Raw genomic sequence first — 24,817 nt, forward strand, 5'->3', positions numbered from 1 at the left:
GAATGGAGTCCTTACAGGAGGTAGGGTGTGAAGAAGTGTAGTCGAGGTAGCTGTGGGAGTCAGTGGGCTTATAATGGATATTGGTAGACAACCTATCCCCAGAGATGGAGACAGAGAAGTCGAGGAAGGGAAGGGAAGTGTCAGAGATGGACCATGTAAAGGTGAGAGAAGGGTGGAAATTGGAAGCAAAGTTGATAAAGTTTTCTAGTTCGGGACGGGAGCAGGAAACGGCACCGATACAGTCATCAATGTACCGGAAAAAGAGTTGGGGGAGGGGGCCTGAGTAGGACTGGAACAAAGAATGCTCGACATATCCCACAAAAAGACAGTCATAACTAGGACCCATGCGGGTACCCATAGCGACACCTTTTACTTGAAGGAAATGCATGGAGTTGAAGGAGAAGTTGTTCAATGTGAGAACAAGTTCAGCCAGGCGGAGGAGGGTGGTGGTGGACGGGGACTGGTTGGGCCTCTGTTCCAGGAAGAAGCGGAGAGCCCTCAAACCATCCTGGTGGGGGATGGAGGTGTCGAGCGATTGGACGTCCATAGTGAAGAGGAGGCGGTTGGGACCAGGAAACTGGAAATTGTCAAAATGACGTAGGGCGTCAGAAGAGTCACAGATGTAGGTGGGAAGAGACTGGACCAGCGGAGAAAAGATAGAGTCTAGATAGGAAGAAATAAGTTCAGTGGGGCAGGAGCAGGCTGACACAATGGGTCTGCCGGGACAGTCCCGTTTGTGGATTTTGGGAAGGAGGTAGAAGCGGGCTGTCCGGGGTTGCGGGACTATGAGGTTGGAAGCTGCAGAGGGAAGATCTCCAGAGGAGATGAGGTCAGTGACAGTCCTTTGGACGGTGGCTTGATGTTCGGTGGTGGGGTCATGGTCCAGAGGGAGGTAGGAAGAGGTGTCTGTGAGTTGGCGTTGAGCTTCTGCAAGGTAGAGGTCGGTACGCCATACAACAACAGCACCACCCTTGTCTGCAGGTTTGATGACCATGTCGGGGTTAGACATTACCCCCACCACCTTGTCCCCGTCCCAGGGCACCTTCCCTTGCAATCGCAGGAGGTGTAATACCTGCCCATTTACCTCCTCTCTCCTCACTATCCCAGGCCCCAAACACTCCTTTCAGGTGAAGCAGCGATTTACTTGTACTTCTTTCAATGTAGTATACTGTATTCGCTGCTCACAGTGTGGTCTCCTCTACATTGGGGAGACCAAGCGCAGACTGGGTGACCGCTTTGCGGAACATCTCCGCTCAGTCCGCAAGCAGGACCCTGAGCTTCCGGTTGCTTGCCATTTCAACATTCCCCCCTGCTCTCATGCTCACATCTCTGTCCTGGGATTGCTGCAGTGTTCCAGTGAACATCAACGCAAGCTCGAGGAACAGCATCTCATCTACCGATTAGGCACACTACAGCCTGCCGGACTGAACATTGAGTTCAATAATTTCAGAGCATGACAGCCCCCCACTTTACTTTCATTTTTAGTCATTTTTAGTTATTTTTTCTTCCTCCTTTTTTTTCTTCTTTTTTTTTACATTCCTTTTTACATTTTTTACAATCTTTTTTTGCATTTATTTCATTTCATCTTAGTTTGTTCAGTTTGCTTACCCACTGTTTTTTTCAGGTTGTTTTTCTTCAGGTTTGCACTTGCTGCTGTTCAATATTCAGTATATTCACACCTAATCTGTACTAATGCTTTGTCTTTCAACACACCATTAACATATTGTTTGCCTTTGCTCCGTGACCTTTTGGTCAGCTATGTGGCCTGGTCCAATCTGCACCTTCTCCTTTGTTATCTCTTGCCCAATCCCCACCTCACTTGTTTATAATCTGTGACTTTTCTAATATTTGTCAGTTCTGAAGAAGGGTCACTGACCCGAAACGTTAACTCTGCTTCTCTTTCCACAGATGCTGCCAGACCTGCTGAGTGAATCCAGCATTTCTTGTTTTTGTTTCAGATTTCCAGCATCCGCAGTATTTTGCTTTTATTTACGCTAATATTTAATGTAGTTATGGAAATGAACAAAGATGGACCGGAAATAAAAGTACTGAACTGGGGGAAGGCTGATATCAATATGATAAAACAGGATCTGCCCAAAGTGGACTGGGAGCAGCTACTTGTAGGAAAGTCTACTTCAGACCAGTGGGAGTCATTCAAAAAGGAAATAGTGAGAGTTCAGGGCCAACGTATTCCCGTAAAGGTGAAGGGTATGACCAACAAGTTCAGGGAACCCTGGATGTCAAGGGATATAGAGGATTGGATATGGGAAAAAAAGGAGGCTTATGGCAGATTCAGAGCACTGAAAATAGCGGAGGCATTAGAGGAGTATAGAAAGTGTGGGGGGGGGGTGGGTACTTAAAAAAGTAATTAGGAGAGCGAAGAGGGGACATGAAAAAACACTGGTGGGCAAGATAAAGGAAAATCCTAAGGTGTTTTATAAGTATATTAAGGGCAAGAGGATAACCAGGGAAAGAGTAGGGCCCATTAGGGATCAAAGTGGCAATGTGTGTGTGGAGCCGGAGGACATAGGTGAGGTTTTAAATGATTACGTTTCATTTGTGTTCACTATGGAGAGGGACGATGTAGGTGTAGAGATCAGGGAGGGGGATTGTAAAAAACCTGAACATATTAGCATTGAAAGGGAGGAAGTATTAGCTGTTTTCGTGGGCTTAAAAGTAGATAAATCCCCAGGCCCAGATGAGATGTATTCCAGGCTGTTGTGTGAGGCAAAGGAAGAGATAACCGGGGCTCTGACACAAATTTTCAAATCCTCTCTGGCCACAGGAGAGGTACCTGAGGATTGGAGGACAGCGAATGTGGTACCATTATTCAAGAAGGGTAGCAGGGATAAACCAGGTAATTACAGGCCGGTGACTCTAACATCAGTGGTAGAGAAACTATGAGAAAAAATTCTGAGGGACAGGATTAATCTCCACTTGGAGAGGCAGGGATTAATCAGGGATAGTCAGCATGGCTTTGTCAGGGGGAGATCATGTCCAACTAACTTAATTAAATTTTTTGAGGCGGTGACTAGATGTGTAGATGAGGGTAAAGCAGTTAATGTAGTCTACATGGACTTCAGTAAGGCTTTTGATAAGGCCCCCATGGGAGATTGGTTAACAAGGTAAGAGCCCATGGGATCCAGGGCAATTTGGCAAATTGGATCCAAAATTGGCTTAGTGGCAGGAGGCAGAGGGTAAAGGTCGAGGGTTGTTTTTACAAGTGGAAGCCTGTGTCCAGTGGTGTACCACAGGGATCGGTGCTGGGATCCTTGCTGTTGGTAGTGTACATTAATGATTTAGATGTGAATATAGGAGGTATGATCAGTAAGTTCGCAGATGACACGAAAATTGGTGGTTTAACTAGTGAGGAGGAAAGCCTTAGATTACAGGACAACATAGATGGGCTGGTAAAATGGGAGGAGCAGTGGCAAATGGAATTTACCCCTGAAAAATGTGAGGTGATGCATTTTGGGAGGACTAACAAGGCAAGGGAATATACAATGGATGGTAGGACCCTAGGAAGGAGAGAGGGTCAGAGGGACCTTGGTGTACATGTCCATAGATCACTGAAGGCAGCAGCACCGGTAGATAAGGTGGTTAGGAAGGCATATGGGATACTTGCCTTTATTAGCCGAGGCATGGAATATAAGAGCAGGGAGGTTATGATGGAGATGCATAAAACGCTAGTTAGGCCACAGCTGGAGTACTGTGTATACTTCTGGGCACCACATAATAGGAAGGATGTGATTGCACTGGAGAGGGTGCAGAGGAGATTCACCAGGATGTTGCCTGGGCTGGAGCATTTCAGCTATGAAGAGAGACTGAAAAGGCTAGGGTTGTTTTCCTTAGAGCAGAGAAGGCTGAGGGGGGGACATGATTGAGGTATACAAAATTGTGAGGGGCATAGATAGGTTAGATAGGAAGAAACTTTTTCCCTTACCGAAGGGGTCAATAACCAGGGGGCATAGATTTAAGGTAAGGGGCAGGAGGTTTAGAGGGGATTTGAGGAAAGATGTTTTCACCCAGAGGGTGGTTTGAATCTGGAACACAATGCCTGAAGAGGTGGTAGAGGCAGGAACCCTCAAAACATTTTATAAGTATTTAGATGAGCACTTAAAATGCCATAGCATACAAGGCTACGGGCCAAGTGCTGGAAAATGGGATTAAAATGGTTAGGTGCTTGTTGGCCGGCACAGACATGATGGGCTGAAGGGCCTGTTTTTGTGCTGTATAACTCTTTGACTCTATGACTTGACCCCAGACCTCATTACAGCGTTACGGCAGTGTGGCGAGGGGTGTGGGTGGTCCCCACTGTTCAACTCCCAATTGACCACAGCGAATGTTTTGTTACTAGGGTTTTAGTCCATGTCTTGCTGCATGTGAGGAGTTGCAAATGGAATTAACACTGTGCAATCATCAGTGAACATTCTCACCTTATGATGGAGGGCAGGTCATTCATTGATGAAGCAGTTGAAGAGGGTTGGGCCTCGGACACTACCCTGAGGAACTGCTGCAGTGATGTCCTGGGGCTGAGATGATTGGCCTCCAACAACCAGAACCATATTCATTTCTGCTAGGTATGACTCCAACCAGTGGAGTGTTTCCCCCATTGACTTCAATTTTCCTGGGGCTCCTTGATGCCACACTCATCCAAATACTGCTTTGATGTCAAGGGTGGTCATTCTCACTTCGTCTCTGGAGTGCAGTTCTTTTGTCCATGTTTGGACCAAGGCTGCAATGAGGTCAGGAGCTGAGTGGCCCTGGAAGAACCCAAACTGAGCCTCACTGAGCAGGTTGTTGCTGTGTAAGTGCCGCTTGATGGAACTGACGACGACCCATTCCATCACGTTGCCGATGATTGAAAGTAGACCAATGGGGCGGTAATTGGCCAGATTGGATTATCCTGTTTTTTTGTGGACAGGACATACATGGGCAATTTGACACTTTGTTGGGTAGATGCCAGTGTTATAGCTGTACTGGAACAGCTTGGCTTGGCGTGCAGCTAGACTGGAGAACAAATCTTCAGTCCTACAGCTGGGATGTTGTCAGGACCCATAGCCATTGCTGTATCCAGTTCCTTCAGCCATTTCTTGGTATCATGTGGAGAGAATCCAATTGGCTGAAGACCTGCATCTGTGATGTTGGGAACCTCAGGAAGAGACCTAGATGGATTAACCACTCGGCATTTCTGGCTGAAGATGGTTGTGAACATTTTAGTCTTGTCTTTTGAATTGCCATGCTGGGCTCTGTGATCATTTAGGATGGGGATGTTTGTGGAGCCTGTTCCTCCAGTTAGTTGATTAATTGTCCACCACTATTCACAACTGGATGTGGAAGGACTACATCCATTTGTTGTGGGATCACTTTGCTCTGCCTATAGCATGCTGCTTCTGCCGTTCAACATGCATGTAGTCCTGTGATGTAGCTTCACCGGGTTGGCATCTCAATTTTAGGTATGTCTGGTGCTACTCCTGGCATGCTCTCCTACCTAGGGCGGCACAGTGGCGCAGTGGTTAGCACTGCAGCCTCACAGCTCCAGGGACCCGGGTTCGATTCCGGGTACTGCCTGTGTGGAGTTTGCAAGTTCTCCCTGTGTCTGCGTGGGTTTTCTCCGGGTGCTCCGGTTTCCTCCCACAAGCCAAAAGACTTGCAGGTTGATAGGTAAATTGGCCATTATAAATTGTCACTAGTATAGGTAGGTGGTAGGGAAATATAGGGACAGGTGGGGATGTTTGGTAGGAATATGGGATTAGTGTAGGATTAGTATAAATAGGGTGGTTGATGTTCGGCACAGACTCGGTGGGCCGAAGGGCCTGTTTCAGTGCTGTATCTCTAATCTAATCTAATCTAATCTTCCTCATTGAACTAGGGTTGGTCTGCTGGCTTGATGTTATTGGTAGAGTATGGGATATTCTGGGCCATGAGATTACAGATTATGGTTGAATACAATTCTGCTGCTGCTGATGATCCACAGCACCACATGGCTGCCCAGTTTTGAGCTGCTAGATCTGCTCTGAATCTATTCCATTTAGCACAGTGGTAGTGCCACAAAATACAGTGATTGGTGTCTTCAGTGTGAAGATGGGATTTCGCCTCTGCAAGAACTGGGCAGTGGTCACTCCTACCAATACCGTCATGGACAGTTGCATCTGCAACAGATAGATTGGTGAGGACCAGGTCAAATAGGTTTCTCCCTTTTCTTAGTTCTCTCACCCCCTGCCATGGGCCCAGTCTAGCAGATATGTTCTTCAGGACTCCACCAGCTCAGTCAGTAATGGTGCTATCAACCCACTCTTATTAATGGACATTGAAGTCCCCCACCCAGAGTACATTCTGTGCCCTTGCTACCCTCATTGCCTCTTCCAAGTGCTGTTCAATATGAAGGAGCACTGATTAAGCAGCTGCGGGAGGACAAGAAGTGGCAATCAGCACCTTTCTTGCATCAAGTTTGACCAGCTGCCATGAAACTTCGTGAACATTGGCTGTAAGGTATGATTTGGTGAGTATGACTATGTCAGCGCTCTCAATTTTGGCACAAGCTCCCAGATGCTAGTGATGAGGAGTTTGCAGGGTCAACTGGGCTGGGTGTGCCTTTGTCATTTCCAGCGCCTAGGTTGATTCTAAATCTTTATCCATTAATTAACTGCTAGGGAGCATTTCACATTGCGTTAATGCAGCTATAGGCTTTGAAGAAGTCAGAAGAAAGAACAGCAAGAAAAAATTGCATTTATGCAGCACCTTTCACAACCTCAGGGCATTCCAAAACATTTTAAAGCCAATTAAGTCCTTTTTTTGAAGTGTAGTTATCAGTTTCAAAGTGTCATCTGAACCCTGAGATGTGCCACTACCTTGAATAAGACCTATATTATTTTAATTATTTTTATGATGAATACAGCATCAAAATGCTTTCTGGGGAAAGAAATTTGGAAGGTTGGGAGATAGCTAAACTCGTCAACTGTGTCTCCGATTGAAGTTTGTTGCATCTTTATTTCATTGTCAGAAAAGGGGAAATGTCTAACTATTTGTGTTGCAATCAGATGAATATCTTCACAGATCAGACAGAGAAATCTGAGGATTATAGGAGACTAGGAGGTAGAGCATGACTACCCGACCCGAACCCGACCGGGCCCGACGACATGTGTCAGGTTTGGGTCGCTCTTCCGGGTCCGGCATTCGGGCTTGGGTTGGGTTGGGCCGGGTCGGACACAGTGACAGCCAGGAAGTCAAGGTGGGAAACACTCCGCGCTAGTCAGCAGTGAGCGATTCCATCCAAGGTAGAGCACAACCTCTTTAATATAATCAACTTTATTCCGGTAGTCGGGTTGGATCGGGCGCGGGAAAAAAAATCAAAGGACTCGGGCCGGGTGGGGCTCGGGTCAGATGTGGTTCTGTTGGGCTCGGGTTGGGTTTCATTTGCAGATCCGAGCAGACCTTTACTAGGAGGATACAGAATTAAATTATAGCAGCCATTAATAAGGACAAGGAGACTCTATATGAACAAGCAATATCCTGTGCTGTAACTTGAAGTGCCAGTGTTATAAATGAGATGATTGTGCACGCCACACAGCTATGCTATAGGCTTGCTTTGGTTAGAGATCAGAGTAAGAATTGAATATAATTAATGAAGCTAGAAGCCTTAACTGTCTGTTTCTTAGTGTTGTACTTTTTATTTATCTATCCACCCGTCTTTCCCTCCTTCCCTGATTCCCTCCTTCCCTCTAGTAGGCATCCACCATATTTCAAACTGTCCAATTTATATTTTTAAAGAGAGAAAAAGCTATCTATTTGATGCTGGTTTCTTCTGGAGCTGTAAATTGACAAGCACGTGGCATATTTATGTTCTCTTCCCTTCTTGCACTCTCCTGTCACCTCATGTTGTTCTTTTTAAAATTTGTTTGAGTCATTTTTATGGTATTTCAGTGGAAGCGCTGTGTTGGCAAATGAAACCTTATCCATCTTTGACATCCAGTGCTAACAAGCATTCCATATGCTAGCATAGCATTAGTTGGATGTTACAGGTAAAGCTCTTTCTAATGTGTCCTTAAAATGTCTTAACTCCAATCTCAGAAGAGCATTCCCTACTTGCACCAGTGTGATTTGTGCAGGGAAATGGGATGAAAATCTAAACTTTGTAAAGAGGAACATATTAACGAAAAACTTCAGACTACCTTTTATGACTAGATCTGTTTTTAACTGACACGGTAGGTGTCAGCTGTGACTCAGATGATAGCACTCTTTCCTCTGAGTCAGACGGTTGTGGAACCATCACACTCCAGAACCTTGAGCACCTAATTCAGGCAATGAGGGAGTGTTGTGCAGACAGAGGTGCCATCTTTCAGCTGTGGCATTAAACCGAGGTCTTGTCTTCTCTCTCAGGTGGATATAAAAGATCCCATGGCACTACTTGAACGGGGAGCAGGGGAGTTCTTTTGGTCTTCTGGCCAATATTTATCCCTCAACTAACATCACAGAAAACGATGATCTTATTCCTACTTTACAACAGTGACTACACTTCAAAACCACTTCATTAGCTGTGAAATGTTTTGGGGTATCCTGAGGTTATGAAAGGCGCTATATCAATGCAAATGATTTCTTCTTGAATTGTTCTTTGCGAGCAGTATGAAAGAAGAATTGGCTGTGTTAAAGAGTTCATTGTGCTTGCACAAAGTAAATAGCATGATTCAGAATCACTTGGTCTTTAGTTATCTTAACTGCATTGCTTCCCTGCTGGTGCATAATACTTAGCCAGGCTGATGCTCTGCCCGATAGAAAAAGGAGAGGAAATGATTGTGAACACTGCCGAGAATGCAATAAAAACTGAAAAGACTCAGCAGCATCTGTGGAGAGAGCAACAAAGTTAACTTTTCAGACTGATGACCTTTTATCAGAACTGCCAGGACTGTTTTTGTCACTGGTGAGAAAGATTCTGAACACCGTGAACTGTGAGAGCAGTCTTTATGCTTGTTTCTACTCAAAAAAAAAAATTGGTCAACATGAGATTAGTCAAATACCACAGAAGTCTCATTTACTTAAAATAAAGATCCAGTTAATCTTGTTTAGGTGTTAATCTTCCTTGGGTGTAGAATTTTATTTCGTAGGCTCTGGGCAAATGTTTAATTTTTTTGCTGTTACAATCCAGCTTATCTATTACAAAACATAAGATATTTATATGGTCGGTAATTTCATAAGATCTTAGTAGAGTATCCTAATTGGAGTTACGGATAATGGCTAGTCTGTGTCTTCTGACAAACCAAAGTCTTAAAAAAAGACAGCAATGTAAGCATTTCATGAATACAGAGAAGCCATTGGTGTCAGAATCACTCCAATTTTCTCCTCTTTCCAATACAACATACAGAAAGAGGGATGCTGGCTCACAATTGATCTGCTAATTTAATGACTCAATGTAACAAACCACTCAGCTGCCCCAATGAGGAGTTTTTCTCCATATTCGAAACAGTTTTGAGCAAATGGCCTCCCCAGTTGTTCAATATATAAATTGAGCAGGTATTGTGGTGCTGAGCCATACATTACCAAGAAAGGTCCCAGATAAAACTCTGCTTTGTGGTACAAAAGCTGACCTTAGTTGGGTGGTTGTGGGAACATAATGGTAGATCTGTGTCCCTGGACTAAGGGCAAGGAAAAATAAGCTAGGGATACTGCCTGTACCTCTGTCAGAACGTGTACCTCTGCGACCAATGTTTAAGGACTAGATTGACATAAAAGATCCCATGGCACTATTTTGGAGAAGAGTTGGGGAGCTTTCCCTGGTGTCCTGGCCAATATCTCAACCAACATTTAAAAACAGATTATCTAGTCATTTTCACATTGCTATTGGTAAGACCTTGCTCTGTGCAAATTGACTGCTGTACTTCCCAACATTACAACAGTGCCTACAGTTCAAAAGTACTTCATTGACTGATGTTTTTTGGGATGTTTGGAGGTCAGGAAAGGCAAGTATTTTTTTAAGTTGTGTGGGAGTTGGATTCGAGAATCACATACTTTAAATCAAGATATTGATTCAGCTGGTGTTTCAAGTCAGATTCCCAAACTTGAGGGATAAGGCACAATAGCAGATTGATAAACCAAAAATAGTGTAAGAAACTGAAATAAGTGAGCTTGCTTTGCCACTATTCAGGACTTTGGCTTTACAAAATGAGTTTGTATTTGGCAATGTTGTTTATAAAGGCAATTCAGCTACTACAGACTTTTCTTATTGTATTTATGTTTGTTATTTTTTTCATTAATTTGCCACATGTTTTGTGTCACCTTTTTATTTAATTGAAAATATGAGCTATTACAGTTTGTGTTTCGTATGTGCCATATTGAAGCAAGCAGGAGGCTATGCGGGCAATTAACATCTAACCTGCCCATTGGGAAACTTGGGAGGGATCGGATGCAACACTATTTTTGCACTCCACTTGATTTTACTCTCCACATTGGGCGAGGTGTAAAACCGGCATTCCACCCAATCCCGTGGCTTTCCCGCCCAACAAATTAGGTTAAAATTACTCCTTTGTTTAGTCGAGTTAGTGGATCATGGCAGACCGAACTGTTAATCCTTGGACAATGGAACTTCACAAAGGAAAGGCAAATAATTGCAACTTCCAATATTTCAATTGATTCTTTTCTACTGTTGCAGCTCTTCCCTGCCTCAGGAGCTCATCGTATAGTACAAAACTGCAATTTTTTCAAGAACTCCCCCCCTCTCTGGTTTGTTATAGTAACAGCTTTTGTGAGCTTTGTAATGAAGAAGTCAAGTTGGCCAAGCACTGTGCAACTACATTTTCTTCGCATTGACTTGGAGGAATGATGAACATGTTTTGGCCAGAACTGTTTGTAATGCCAGAAAAATAAATGGCTGGGTTCATTCACTAAACAAATAATGACATTTTATAATCCTGTCCTTATGTTTTATGAGAAGTTCATTTTATATTGAAAGATACGGTCTTCACTTTACACAAACATGTTGAATATCATGACTTAGACATTTGTAACAATTATGTCATCAGTATCAACTGTGTTAACTGTTGAAAACAGTGACTTCATTTCAGATTCTGTAGTAAATGTGATTCCAACCACCAGTTGTAAACTGAGTTTGAAAAGAATAATGTGTAATTCTGCGGAACTAGCCGACTTGTTCCTTTTTAAGATGTGCTATTCCTGTGGACGAAGTTCATGATCTGTGTGTGTTGGCTTTGAGACTACATTCTCATGTCCTGATGTCTAATGCATTGGTGCCAAATGCTTTAAAATGTAACGCTATATCAATTTTGAACCGTGAAGTAATCTGTTGTACTATTGGTTATTATGAAGGGACTATGAAGTAATATGGTCGAGTTCACCTCTGTTTAATATTGTGTAACATTTCCCGTAAACAGTCTTGATGATTAAAGATTTCACATAGATGACTAGGACCAATCCTCAAATCTCTATTCTGATGCCTCGGGAAAGCTCTTAGTGCTGCTTATTGGTTTCTGCTCCTAAAGATGTGTATACATTTTAAGAGCTAAGCATCCTTTTTCCCAGTGCGATCAAACCTTGACGCTGAATGAAAGAAATAGCATGCATTTATATCGCTCCTTTCACATCTTCAGGGTGTTCCAAAGTTCTAGCAGATGTGGCAGCTACTTTTTGCATAGCAAGATCCCACATTTCATCTATTTTCTTTTGATAGTTTTGATGGTGGTCCAGGTGAATTCCCCTACACTTCAAATATTGCCATGGTTATGGTTTACATCTTCCAGAGAGACAGAAGGATGAATCCCAGTTTAACATCTCAGCTGAAAGATGACACCTCTGACAATTCAGTAGTCCCACTGAAGTGTTAGTGTAGATAATAAGCTCAAGACCTTGAAACCACAAACCTTTGTTCAGAAGCAAGAACACTATCACTGAGCTGACACGGACACTTGAAAGGATATTGGCACCAGAGCATCACAGTCCATCCAAATTTGTTAATTCCCTATTTGTGCCTTCCAAACAAATGCACATGCTTATGAGAATGACCATTAATAGTAGTTCAAACTGAAAATTTGTAACTGGCACCTTATCACACCTCTCAGAAAATATGAACTACATTTTGAAAGGTCAGTGACTGTTGGTATGGATCAAACACAACACCATTTAGTACCAGCAGTGAGATGAAAGATCATTTAATCTTTTTTTTGTGGTGTTAGGAGAGATTAGATGACAAAAGGGATGATGGTGTGAAGCAAAAGGAGATGGTGATAGGACAAGTAAAGGAATAAAAATTGGGTCTTGAGGAATAGATGGGAATAGTAGAATCATTAACAACAACTGTCTGGGGAAAAAAGGGGACAGTGGTTATGATCTGAAATTGTTGAATGCAATGTTGAGTCCAGAAGACTGTAAAGTGCATAAATTGAAGAGTGAGGTGCTGTTCTTGAAACTTACATTGAGCTTCATTTGAACCGTGTAGGAGGCCAAGGGCAGAAATGTGTCCTTGAAAACAGTGACTTCATTTCAGATTCTGTGGTAACTGTGATTCCAACCACCAGTTGTTAACTGAGTTTGAAAAGAATAATGTGTAATTCTGCGGAACTAGCCAACTTGTTCCTTTTTAAGATGTGCTATTCCTGTGGATGAAGTTCATGATCTGTGTGTGTTGGCTTTGAGACTACATTCTCATGTCCTGATGTCTAATGCATTGGTGCATTAGAGAGCAGAGAATTCAAATGTCAGGAAGCTTGGGATCTGCTTGTAGACTTAACGGAGGTGTTCCACAAAACTATCACCCAATCTCTACTTGTTCCATCATCACCCTTTTTGCCTTACACAATCATCCCTTTTGTCATTTAATCTTTCTTGCCTTCCACCCTATCACAGACTATCCCTTTTATTCTATCCTCCCTCCCCCTTTCCCTGCCTCTGTATTTGCTTAAAACTTGTTACGTCTCTAACTTTTTCATTTTTGAAGAAAGCTCATCGAATTGAAATGATAGCTTTGTTTCTCTCTCCACAGATGCTGTCAGATCTGCTAAGCACTTCCATCATTTTCTGTTTTATTCAGCATCTGCAGTATTTTGCTTTTGAATTGGGTAAGGATCCTGATGAAAAAGTCCAGCCAGATGGCTGTACACCTTACCTAGAACTTGGGGAGATGGTGGTGTAGTGGTAATGTCACTGAACTAGTAATCCAGAGGCCCAGGCTAATGCCCTGAGGACAAAGGTTCAAATCGCACCATGGCAGCTGGTGGAATTTAAATTCAATTAATTAATAAAAATCAGGAATTGAAAGGTAGTGTCAATAATGGTGCCATGAAATTATCATCAACTGTCATAAAATTCCATCTGGCTCAATAATGTCCTGAAAGGAAGGAAATCTGCTGTCCTTATGTTGTCTGGCCTATTTGTGACTCCAGGCTGATAGCAATGTGATTGACTCTTAACTGCCCTCTGAAATGGCTTAGCAAGCCACTCAGTTGTCTAGGGTAATTAGGAATGGGCAAAAAATGTTGGCCTTGCCAGTGATGCCCACATCCCATGAAAGAGTTAAAAAACAATGATTTTCCAAAATTCCCTTGATTCTGCAATGGTCCCAGCTGATTGGAAGTTATGAAATGTAACACTGCTAATCAAGAAAGGAGGGAGAGAGAACAGGGAACAACAGGTCAGTTAGCCTGACATCAGCCGTTCTTAGATTTCTTTGAGAATATAACAAGCAAGGTAGATAAAGATGTAGTGTATTCCGATTTTCACAAGGCATTCGATAAGGTTACTACATAAGATAAAAGCTCATGGTGTTGGGGGTAATATATTAGCATGGATAGAGGTATGGCTAACTAACAGGAAACAGAGAGTCAGGATAAATGGGGCATTTTCAGGTTGGCAAACTAACTAGTGGAGTGCTACAGGGACCAGTGCTGGGGCCTCAACTATTTATGATCTATATTAATGACTTGGATGGAGGGACTGAGTGTATTGTAGCCAAATTTGTAAACAATACAAAGATAGGTAGGAAAGCAAGTTGTGAGCAGGACACACAGTGTCTGCAAAGAGATATAGATAGGTTAAGTGAATGGGCAAAAATTTGACAATGGAGTATAATGTGGGAAAATGTGAAATTAAATCAAAACAGAAAATGCTGGAAATACTCAGTAGATCTGACAGCATCTGTGGAAAGAGAAGCAGAGTTAATGTTTCACGTCTGTGATCTTTCAACAGAACACATCAGGCTGTCCAATTTGGTGGGAAGAACAGAAAAGCAGAATATTATTTACACGGAGAGAGGCTGCAGAATGCTCTGGCACAGAGGGATCTGGGTGTCCTTGTACAGAATCACAAAAAGTTAGCATGTATGTACAGCAAGTAATCAGGAAGGCAAATGGAATGCTGGCATTTATTGCAAGGGGATGTAGGGAAGTCTTGCTACCACCTTTCAGGGTATTGGTGAGACTACATTTAGGGTGCTGTGTACAGTTTTAGTCTCCTTACTTAAGGAGGGATATACTTGCATTGCAAGCATTTCAGAGAAGGTTCACTAGGCTGGTTCCTGGGATGAGGTGGTGTCTTATGAGGAAAGGTTAATCAGGTTGGGTCTATACTCATTTGAGTTTAGCAGAATGAGGTGATCTTATTGAAACATTTAAGATTCTGAAGGGGCTTGACATGGTAGATGTTGAGAGGATGTTTCCCCTCATGGTGGAATATAGAACTAGGTGGCACAGTTCCAAAATAAGGGTCTCCCATTTAAGCTGGAGATGAGGAGGAATTTCTTCTCTCAGTGGGTTGTTAATCTTTGGAATTCTCTTTCTCAAAGAGCAGTGGAGACTGGGCCATTTAATATATTCAAGGCTGAGTTAGACAGGGAGTCAAGAGTTACGAGGCAGGCAGGAAAATGGAGTTAAGGCCACAATCACATTAGCCATGATCTTATTGAATGGCGGAGCAGGTTAGGGGGGGCCGCATGGACTTCTCCTGCTCCTATTTCTTATGTTCTTATGTCGGGAAAGTTCTGGAATCTAATATGAAGGAAATCTTAACAATGCAGTTAGAAAATCATAGTATGGTCAGGCAAAATCAGCATGGTTTTACAAAAGGAAATTCCTGTTTTTTGAGGATACAACTAGTAGCGTAGATAAAGGGAACCAGTAGCTGTAGTATACCTGGATTTTCAAAAGGCATTTGATAAGGTGCCACACAAATTTTAATGGGCAAGATAAGGGCTCATGGAGTTGGGGGTAACATATTAGCATGTATAGAGGATTGGTTAATGGACAGGAAGTAAGGAGTAGGCATAAATGGGGCATTTTCAAGTTGGCAGGCTGTGATTCGCGGAGTGCTGCAAGGATCAGTGCTGGGGCCTCAGCTATTTACAATCTATATTAATGACTTAGATGAAGAGACAGAGAGTAATGTGTCTAAGTTTGCTGATGATACAAAGGTAGATGGAAAGGTAAGCTGTGGGGAGGACACAGAGGCTGCAAAGAGATATAGACAGGTTAAGTGAGTGGGCAACAAGGTGTCAGATGAGTATAATGGGGGAAAGTGTGAAGTTTTTCACTTTGGTTGTCAGAATAGAAAAGCAGAATATTTTTTGAAAGGTGTGAAACTTGTAAATGTTGATGCTCAGAGAGACTTGTACAAGGAACAGAGTAAGTTAGTATGCAAGTACAGCAAGCAATTAGGAAAGCAAATGGCATGTTGGCCTCTATTGCAAGGGGATTGGAGTACAAGAATGAAGAAGTCTTGCTATAATTGTACAGGGCTTTGGTGAGACCAGATCTGGAGTACTTTGTGCAGTTTTGGTCTCCATATTTAAGGAAGGATTTACTTAAATTGGAGGCCGTACAGTAAAGGTTCACCAAATTGGTCCCTGGGATGAGAGGGTTGTTCTATGATGAGATGCTGATTAAATTGGGCCTATTTTCTCTGGAGTTTAGCAGAATGAGAGGTGATTGCATTAAAACTTACAAGATTCTGAAGGGGCTTGACAAGGTAGAAACTGAGAGGTTGTTTCCCCTGGCTGGAGAATCTAAAACACGGGGGCACAGTCTCAGGATAAGGGGCTGATCATTTAGGACTGAGATGAGGAGAAATTTCTTCATGCTAGGTGTTGTGAATCTTTGGAATTCTCTACCCCAGAGGGTTGTGGATGCTCCTTTGTTGAATATATTTAAGGTAGGGATAGACTAATTTTTGGTCTCTCAGGGAATCAAGGGATAGGGAAGCAAGTGGGAAAGTGGATTTGAAGCCCAAGATCAGCCATGATCATATTGAATGACGGAGCAGGCTGGAGGGGCCTTAGGGTCTATTCCTCTTCCTATTTCTTTTATTCTTATGTTTTTCGAACATTAGGCTCTGGAAGAAAGCCTACTCGAGATGGATAGTTTTTGGGAAACAGTGCTATGGTAATAAAACAAAACTTTTACAAGAATCAATGTTGACATTGAAAGTTTGCGCTGACATGTGTAAAGCTAGTGAACTGCCACGATAACAGCTGAAAGAAATAAGCTCCTAGGGAGGAGTGCAACACTTAACAGAGGAGAAAGAAAACTGATTATCAGATGTGAAATTTTGGAAAGGTGCTGAAGTAGCATGTAAATAGTGTGGGAAATGTCATGTCAGGAAGAAAGAAGCCTTTTTGTCACTGGGTTTAGATGTTTAATGCATGTAGGCAACTGAAGCATTCCACAGCCAACTATCCAAGGGCTACCAATTGGGAAAAACGTAAACAGCTGCTATTTGTGACTAAGGTAAAGGTTAAAGTCTCTCATTTGAAGATATTTGTAGAAGTCCAATTATATAACACCGTGCTCATAAACATTGAGCAATTCAGATTTCAGTGAGTTCCAGAGTATTATTCCCAGGCCTCTTCTGTATAGGCACCATGCGTCCCGTCCCCAAGCCTGATGGGTAGCGCTAGCTGGTTGACAGGCAGGAGCAGGATTTTGTGTGGCAGGAGACTGCCACTCTGGATCTGAAAGATCAGCTCCCGGTAACATCAATTAAATGGTTGGGAAGTTGTGGGGGTGAGTGGATGAAAGCTTGAGCATGGGAGGCCTAAGGTTTTCTTGTGGTGCCCTTTGTGGCTCCACCATGCAGGCCTCAGGTTAAAATTGATATCTTTGATGTCACTGGAGCTGGTCTGCATATTCAAAGAAGGACGCTATTGCCTTTCAGGCAGGTTAAAATTGCATCTCATGGGAAGGCAGGTGGATCGATGGAGCTAAGTTGGTGTTGTGCCCACATGCCCGGTTTCTGCTGAATGCACTGGGTTAAATTTGGCTGAACCTGTTTTCTTGCACAGCTTGCAGTCATTTTAAAACTTAGATATTCTTCTCACACATTTTCTCATTGAGGTCATTTATAAATATTATTATTAGGAGCAGCAGCAGATTAATTTATTAACACAAGTGGAGTGCTTCCATTAACTTTAGAAGTCCAATTAAACTGGCTACTATATCTAGTTACCTCCCCATGAATGTTCATTATCCAATTTATAGTTTCGTCCTTCAGCCGGAGAACTTTTACTTCAGCCGTTAGTCTCCTGTAAAGGAACCTTATCAAATACATTACCAAGGTCAAGATATGTAGGCTGCAAGTGTCCTACTGGTGCCCCACTGCAACTACAGAAAGAGACCAGCAGGTCTCCAGGAAACTGTGGAAACAACCATTTCCATTGTTTCCCTTGGGGTCTTGCTAAAATTATGGCAAGAGACTGGTTGAGCCCCCAAGGAATTTCAGCCCTATAATACAAATCACATTACTTACATCAGCTAACTATGTTACATCAGAGTCCCTGGGCTGAATTATTGAGCCGCGCCAGTGGTGGGAACATAAGCGGATATGCCCAAAAATACCACTGCCAGTCAGTGTACCGGTTTCCAGATCCCGTTCCTGGTGCTGTCTATTTTTGCCGATGTGGGTTCAGGGCCAGCAGGGCTTCCCATCCCCATGAGGCAGTTAGCCAATTAGGCTTGTTAAGAGACTTGTTAACCACACGTAAAAGAGGCCGAGAGGAATTTTCCAGTTGGCCTCCAATTTCCCAAACCAACGGGAGCAGTTTAACTGCATTGAGGCGGGCATCCAGCAGCAGGCTGGGGGGCCAGGAATCCAGGCAGGCCCAGATGCCCTCCCTGTCTTGGGTGTGGGTGCAGCCAAAGGCCGCCTGTAGAGGGATTCCACCACAGTGATGGCCTGGCTACTGCGTCTGCTTTTATTTAAAGTTTTTAAAAAGGTTGGTGAGAGGCCGTCTCTCAGTTCCTTACCATCCATTGCATGCTACTGCTCCTCTCAAGTTGGAAAGCCTCCGATTGGCCCTCCAGCTTCGAAAGCCCGCCTGCCGCTTTTAATTGGACAAGGAATTTGTCTCCAGGCAATTCAGGGAGCACCTCCATGAAAATCCCAAAGAGTGACTATTTCCCCTGGGGGTTGGTTTGGGACCCAGAAATAATCCCAACTCCTGTTTCCCACCCCCAGAGGGAAAATCCAGTCCCAAGTGTCTCATGATTTTGACCACACTGTACCATACCACACAATATTACTTTACATGATACTCCACCATACTGCATTGTAACAGCATGCATTAACACACTATGCCATGCCATTCAATATCACAATGTACATACTCTACTGCACTGTACCATGCCTCATCACACTGCTATGACACAATCCAGCATATCATGGGAATATGGTCGTGTAGTGGTTACATTACTGGACTAGAAATCCAGAGGCCTGGATTAATAATTCAGAAAACATGAATTCAAATGTTTAATTTAAAGCAAATCTGAAAATAAAGTTCTGGTATCGGATTGTCATAAAACTCGACTTACTCACTAATTTCCTTCAGAGAAGAAGGCCTGTCACTTTCACCTGCTGTAACCTATATGTGACTCCAGCCCCAAACCAACGTGGCACCAAAATTGATTTCTGAGGTGGCCTAGCAAGCCGCTCAGTTGTATCAAACCAGTACTTCAACAAGAAAGCCCACCATCACCTTCTCAGGGCAACCAGCCTTGCAAGCAACACTCACAATGCAAAAATATCGTACAAAAATAGCATGCAAAAATGTACAACACAATGGCACCACACTGTATTACGTCATATATTTTACCATGTCACTACATAATCCATGGTACACGATGTGGGACTGTACCACACGATACAGTGCACCGCAGTATACCATGCGACACTTCTGTATTAAACAACTATAAACTACACAGGGTCATGAATAATACATCTCACAATACTACAACACACATCATAGTACTGTAGCACACAACACATTGGACCACAGTGCATTACAATACAACACACCCATACCACACACCAAACCATACAATACTATATCATGTTGTACAATGTACAATATAGGAGAGCAGCTGAATGAACTTATAGCATTAAACATTTTGGAACTTCTAACCTAATAAAAATCCTTTTCATTTAATCATAAACATTGTCCAATCATAAAATCATGAGAATTTCTATTTGTGCTTGTTTCGTAAGAGAAATCTGTTAATGGTCTATATTGGGAAAACTTATTTTGTGGGTAATGGGAAATCATTTATTGAATTCTATACAGTTTAATCTTTGTCTAACAGGTTTGAACAGAGGCCTTGCTCCTTCACATGTACTGGTCTACTAAATTTTCATAGCTTCAGTCTAAAGGCTGTGGTGCTTTATTTTTTGTATCCCTGTCCTTACAGAACGTACGAAAGGATGGTCATTAATGATTGCCACTGATTTGCCACCCCATGTTTAGCTCTTCAATAGACTTTAATATCCAACTGGAAATCTCTGTTCTCTGCTGACATGTTTTTCACTTCATACACACATACACAACTGTGGAGATGATATTTTGTTGTTTTGGAATGCCGGTTACTGGAAGAATGAGTTTTACTGGAGAGCCCTCTCGGTAACCTGCTTTTCCTACCGCACTGACAGGAGCTGAAAGCAGGCCACTATGCTTTGTTTTATTTCCTTCTCCGAGTGCAGTTACATAATTGTTTTCTTTACTTCATCCAGCTGGTGAAAGACCTATTGGGATTCTAGGGCGCAAAAAGCAGCCAGCTCGAGTAACTCATTGATTCTGAAGAAACACTACACCGATTGTGCCAGGAAACACTGAGTTAATTTGATGGTTATAGAAGAAATACTATTACTTTTCAACTGAAAATGTTACTATATGTGATGTCACGGATTTTCCAGTTAGTAATATGAACTGTGATCCTTGAAATTAACGCAAGAGGGCTTTCCCACATTAAAACTACTAAACATTCTTCATGAATGCCTTATACTGTTGTTATTCCAAGGCTTTACTTAGAAACAAGTCCAACTCATAATTGTGTTTCTGAAAACACTCGATGTTGACATCTGTCCCACAGCAGTATAAAGAATGTATCTGTTAATGTTTAAGATTTTTTTTGTATGTGGTTACATTTTTTAAAGGCACCACAAATATTTATGGAATAATAATTTTTTAAAAAGTCCAATCCAGCTCATTTGGAAACTGGTGCATTGGCCACAGTTAAAATTTCCATTTTGATTGGCAGAAGTTTGTCCTGTGTTTGTTTCTGTCCATGGCATAGACAAGGGTAGGATTAGACCAGTTTATAGGAGCTGCGGAATGGTTACAAGGTAAAGTCTCTGGGATTTCATTTTTACCCCTATGCAATGGCAGATTGGCCTCCTGTTTTACAACCTCCGTTCGATTTTCATTTCCATTGACTTCAACGGAGGCCGATCCACTATCGCCTGGTGGTAAAAGTGAAAATTCACCTTTCTGTCTCTGAGCTATATATACCTGAAAGGTCCCCTTAGTTTACTGCCTGGTCAGCGCTGCATCAGTTGATCTCAGGTGGGTGCACTAGTAAGGGACTTTATTATCGGCCATTGTGTCTCCTGGGTTAGGCAGAAGAAAATGGGTCAGGGTGCCTGAATGGTGTGCAGTGATGCCCAGCAGAAGTGTGGGTACTGGGTGAGGACAGGATCTCTATTTGATAGTCTGCTGGCACTCACCACCATGGCTTGAATGTGAACCATGGCCAGTTGGTTGAGTCCTGGAGAGCATGTTGCTCTCTGAGGAACTGTGCCCCTTGAGGAAATCAATGTCTTCAGAAAGGCGAGAAAATCAGAGAGAAAACGTAAAAAAAAAGTTCATTTTTCTTTAATTTCATTGAAGTGACTATCAGGAAAGCATCACAGTGCAGCTCAATTCACTCCTCAATTATGTCCATCTGCATTAAGGGTCAGTGGGAAACAATCAGGAAAAGGGGTCCTAACTGATTTCTCATTCACTAGACCAGGATTTTACAGCTCAATCTGTTTGGCTTAAATTTCATCTTCATAAAACAGCAGCAAATCATAACAGTTTGGGGACATAGGATCCAAAACTACAAACCAAGCACTACTAAAGATTTGCACTACTAAGCCTAACAATTAGGACTCATGGAAAATACCTATCAAAAGTATCAGTAAGCTACCTAAAACATAATAAGAAGAAGGACAATGGCGTGAAGCTGCTCAAAGTATCTTTTGAAATTCTTTCTGACAGACAGCCTGTTTCCTCGCTAAGCTGAGAATGTAGCACTGGAACTAATGTTTCTAACCTTACATACACCAAGAGACAAACCTGCCAGTATTCACCAGCACAATTCTGTGAATGCACTCTGTGGACAACAATTCCAAGAACATAGATTAAGGCTGACCTCCTTCTGTGTATAATGAACAACATTGCATTTTGGAGCTGGTAGGGGAAATATAAATCCAAATTGCTTTTAATCATTATTGACAGTAAGACTGGTCTTCGACATTATGTGCCAAAACTTTTTTCTTTTTGGATATGGGTACGGTAGCTTCATGGTAATTTTACTGGAATAGTAATTCAGAGACCTGAACTAATAATCCAGAGAACGTGAGTTCAAATCTTGCTATGAATTTGAATTCAGTTTAAAAATCCTGGAAAAAATGGTTCATATACATGAGATTCTAAGAAAGAAACCCAACTGGTTCACTAATGGGTTGTGCTTACTCGGTCTGGTCCACATGTGATGATATGGGCATGATTTTGGTGGCCAAATGGGGATGGGAACTGAGGCGGGCAAGTAATATCCTGACACCGGCCATTGTGCCGGTTTCTTGATGCCGTTCCAACAGTCAGCGACTTTTGTGACGAGGGGGGAAGGCAGGACCTGGCAATCTGCCTGATTCTGATCACTGACTGATTAAACCTGTTAATGATCTTGTTATCAGCTCGTTAAGGCCTACTCTGCAATTTTTGAGGGAAGGCACGGGATCCACATTCGATCCGGAGCAAGTCAAGTACAAGGAGCTGGCAATGCAGTAGGGAACCTCTCATGGCTACGCTATTCAATAGATGGACTCAAAAAAGAGTGCACGTTGAGAGGGGTACTCAGCCATTGGCCATCAGTTGCCATCAGGTGAGCAGAGTCAGTGGAGCAAGTGAATGCTTGGTCAGTTGAGGGGGTCGTGACCCTCCAGGGATCGTAGGGCCATAAGAGGGAAGTACAGTAAGCATTGTGAGTGCAGCTGACTGCAAGCAAGGCAGCAGCTGGACATGGGATCAGGTACTTGGACATTGGGATGAGTAGCAATGAGGATCAACATCCTCAGATGCAGAGCCCCAGGCATGGGGAGGGCAGAGGTGAGGAACGAGGGGCAGGAAGGCAACAAAGGTCATGTCTTCAGCATCGAGTGTACCCCTGAAAAAGAAGCTGCCTGGACATGTCAGAAAATCAGCGCTGCAGGAGACTGCACCTATTCAGGAAGATGGTATCTGAGATTTGTGCCCTCGTTGAGGAAGACCGCACATCTCGCAGCATTGCTCGCCATGCCCTGCCAGTAGGCTTAAGTGTACCTGTGGCCATGAACTTCTTCACCACTGGCTTCTTCCATGGATCAGCAGCGACCTTGGTGGTATCTCTGAAGCTGCAGCACACATTCCATCTCGCAGGTCACAGATGCCCTATTTGTGAAAGCTGGCAGGATCCACAATTTCAAAAAGATGGGGCCTCCCAGTTAGATTTACCTCCATCGCTGGATTCCCACATCAGCAATTGCACCCAAGGCGCCGAGTAAGTATCCAATGAGATTCATCAACAGGAAGGGCTTCCACTCCCTAAAAGTTCAGCTGGTATGCGACCACACAAGTGCTTTATGCATGTGTGTGCTCACTATCCTGGCAGCTGCCATGATGCCTTCATCTTCGAGCAGAACAAGGTGCCACTGCTTTTCATGTTACCACCAAAACTCCGTGAATGGCTTTTAGGGGACAAAGGATATCCCTTGAAGAGATGGCTACTCGCACCTTTATGTGACCTCGAGACAGAAGCACAGAGGTGCTACAACTGAAGTCCATCTGCTCAAATGGACCACCATTGCGCAGCCCATCGGGTTTCTGAAGATGTGGTTCTGGTGCCTGGGCCAGTCAGGTGGTGCCCTACAGTACACATCTGCAAGGGTCTTGTGCAGTGTGGTAATCTGTTGTGCTCTCCATAAAATGGCCCTCCTGAGAGTTGTGAACCTTGAAAAGGGTGAAGTGCTAGATCGACACAGTTCATTGGAGGAGGAGGAGGAGGAAGATACAGAGTAGAACGGTGCCCATATTGTTCAGGGAAGTGGCCAGGGCTGTCTTAGGAGTCAAAGCACTCATCAGGATAGCATGGTTGCCAGGGCACATCTGGTCCAGGCATGTTTCACCATCATGCAGCAGGACTGCATGCTCTGGCACTCATTGTTCTCTGCCTGTGAGAACACATCCATTAAACACACAACCTTGATTAGTTCCATTTTTACTGACAATGCATAGTGCAACGAATGATGCGGTGGCCTTCGCTCTTGTGGCCTCAGATGAGGTGGAGGCAGCTTACTCGCATGTGTCTGCTTGCAGCTCAGATGCCCATGGTGGTTGGTCTCATTGTGAAGATGCCAATGGAGGCACCTCCAGAGGCTGTCGCACTGGCGTCAATGCAGGGGCAGCCGCCATCACGGTGAAGGTCTGCAAAGGAAACCCGACCTGCGCTTGATTGCCAGACCCAGAAGTGTGACCCGACCCAAACCCGACACATGTTGTCGGGTCCCCTCGGGGTCGGGTAGGGTAGCAGGCCTTTACATCAGTACATGGGTAAAGGCCTGTTACCCGACCCTGACGGGACCCAGCGACGTGTGTCGGGTTCGGGTTGGGTCGGGTTGTGCTTCTGGGTCCGGCATTCGAGCTCGGGTCGGGTTTCCTTTGCAGACCTTTACATCATGGGTCCCTTTGATGGCGCTCTGGATTGCTAGAGGGGACCACCAGCTGGGCCACACCTGCCATCCACTCCATGCATCTTTACGCTATCAGCGTCACTGACCGATCAATACTATAGAACGTTGCATACAGTGCATGTCAGTGCGATATTTCTACATCCACTCAGAGTGCTGCCACTTGTGGCTGTCCATGAGATTGGGCACTCTCTCAATGGAAGAGCACATGTATTCAAAACCCTGAGCTATGTTGGTGCACGTGAGCTCAATGGACTCCTCCATTCTCAGCCCTTGTCTCTGGACTGCTTCAGGGAACTCCGACATGTGGGTACACATCTGACGCTGCTGGTCAAAGTAGAGCCACCTTGCTTGTGAATCCTAAGGCTGTGCATCTGCACCCATCTGAGCATGGCTGTGTCTGTCCTCCATCCTCTGAGGGGGACTGCCCACAACTGCCTCTGCCTCTCTCACCTCCTGCTGCTCACTTGTGACATGCTCTTCACCCAGTGCCACCCTGCTTGAAGACCCACCGAAAGTGTATCTGCTCTGGTGCAGGAAGCACTTGAATGATATGATGATGCTGGCTCTGTGG

General features: G+C 43.7%; 1 protein-coding gene across 1 annotated transcript in view; it reads left to right on the forward strand.

Annotated features, from left to right (window-relative positions):
• The window catches only part of mrpl23 (mitochondrial ribosomal protein L23), a 73,497-nt gene extending 65,093 nt beyond the window's left edge, over window positions 1-8,404 (forward strand). Inside the window, exon 6 of the mRNA XM_068046040.1 lies at window positions 8,380-8,404. Within this exon, the coding sequence (XP_067902141.1) occupies window positions 8,380-8,389 (10 nt within the window). The 3' untranslated portion in view covers window positions 8,390-8,404. The remainder of the gene's footprint in view (window positions 1-8,379) is intronic.
• Window positions 8,405-24,817: the final 16,413 nt, after the last annotated feature.

The sequence above is a fragment of the Heterodontus francisci genome, chromosome 14 (genome assembly GCF_036365525.1).
Source record: "Heterodontus francisci isolate sHetFra1 chromosome 14, sHetFra1.hap1, whole genome shotgun sequence".
Classification (NCBI taxonomy): Eukaryota; Metazoa; Chordata; class Chondrichthyes; order Heterodontiformes; family Heterodontidae; genus Heterodontus; species Heterodontus francisci.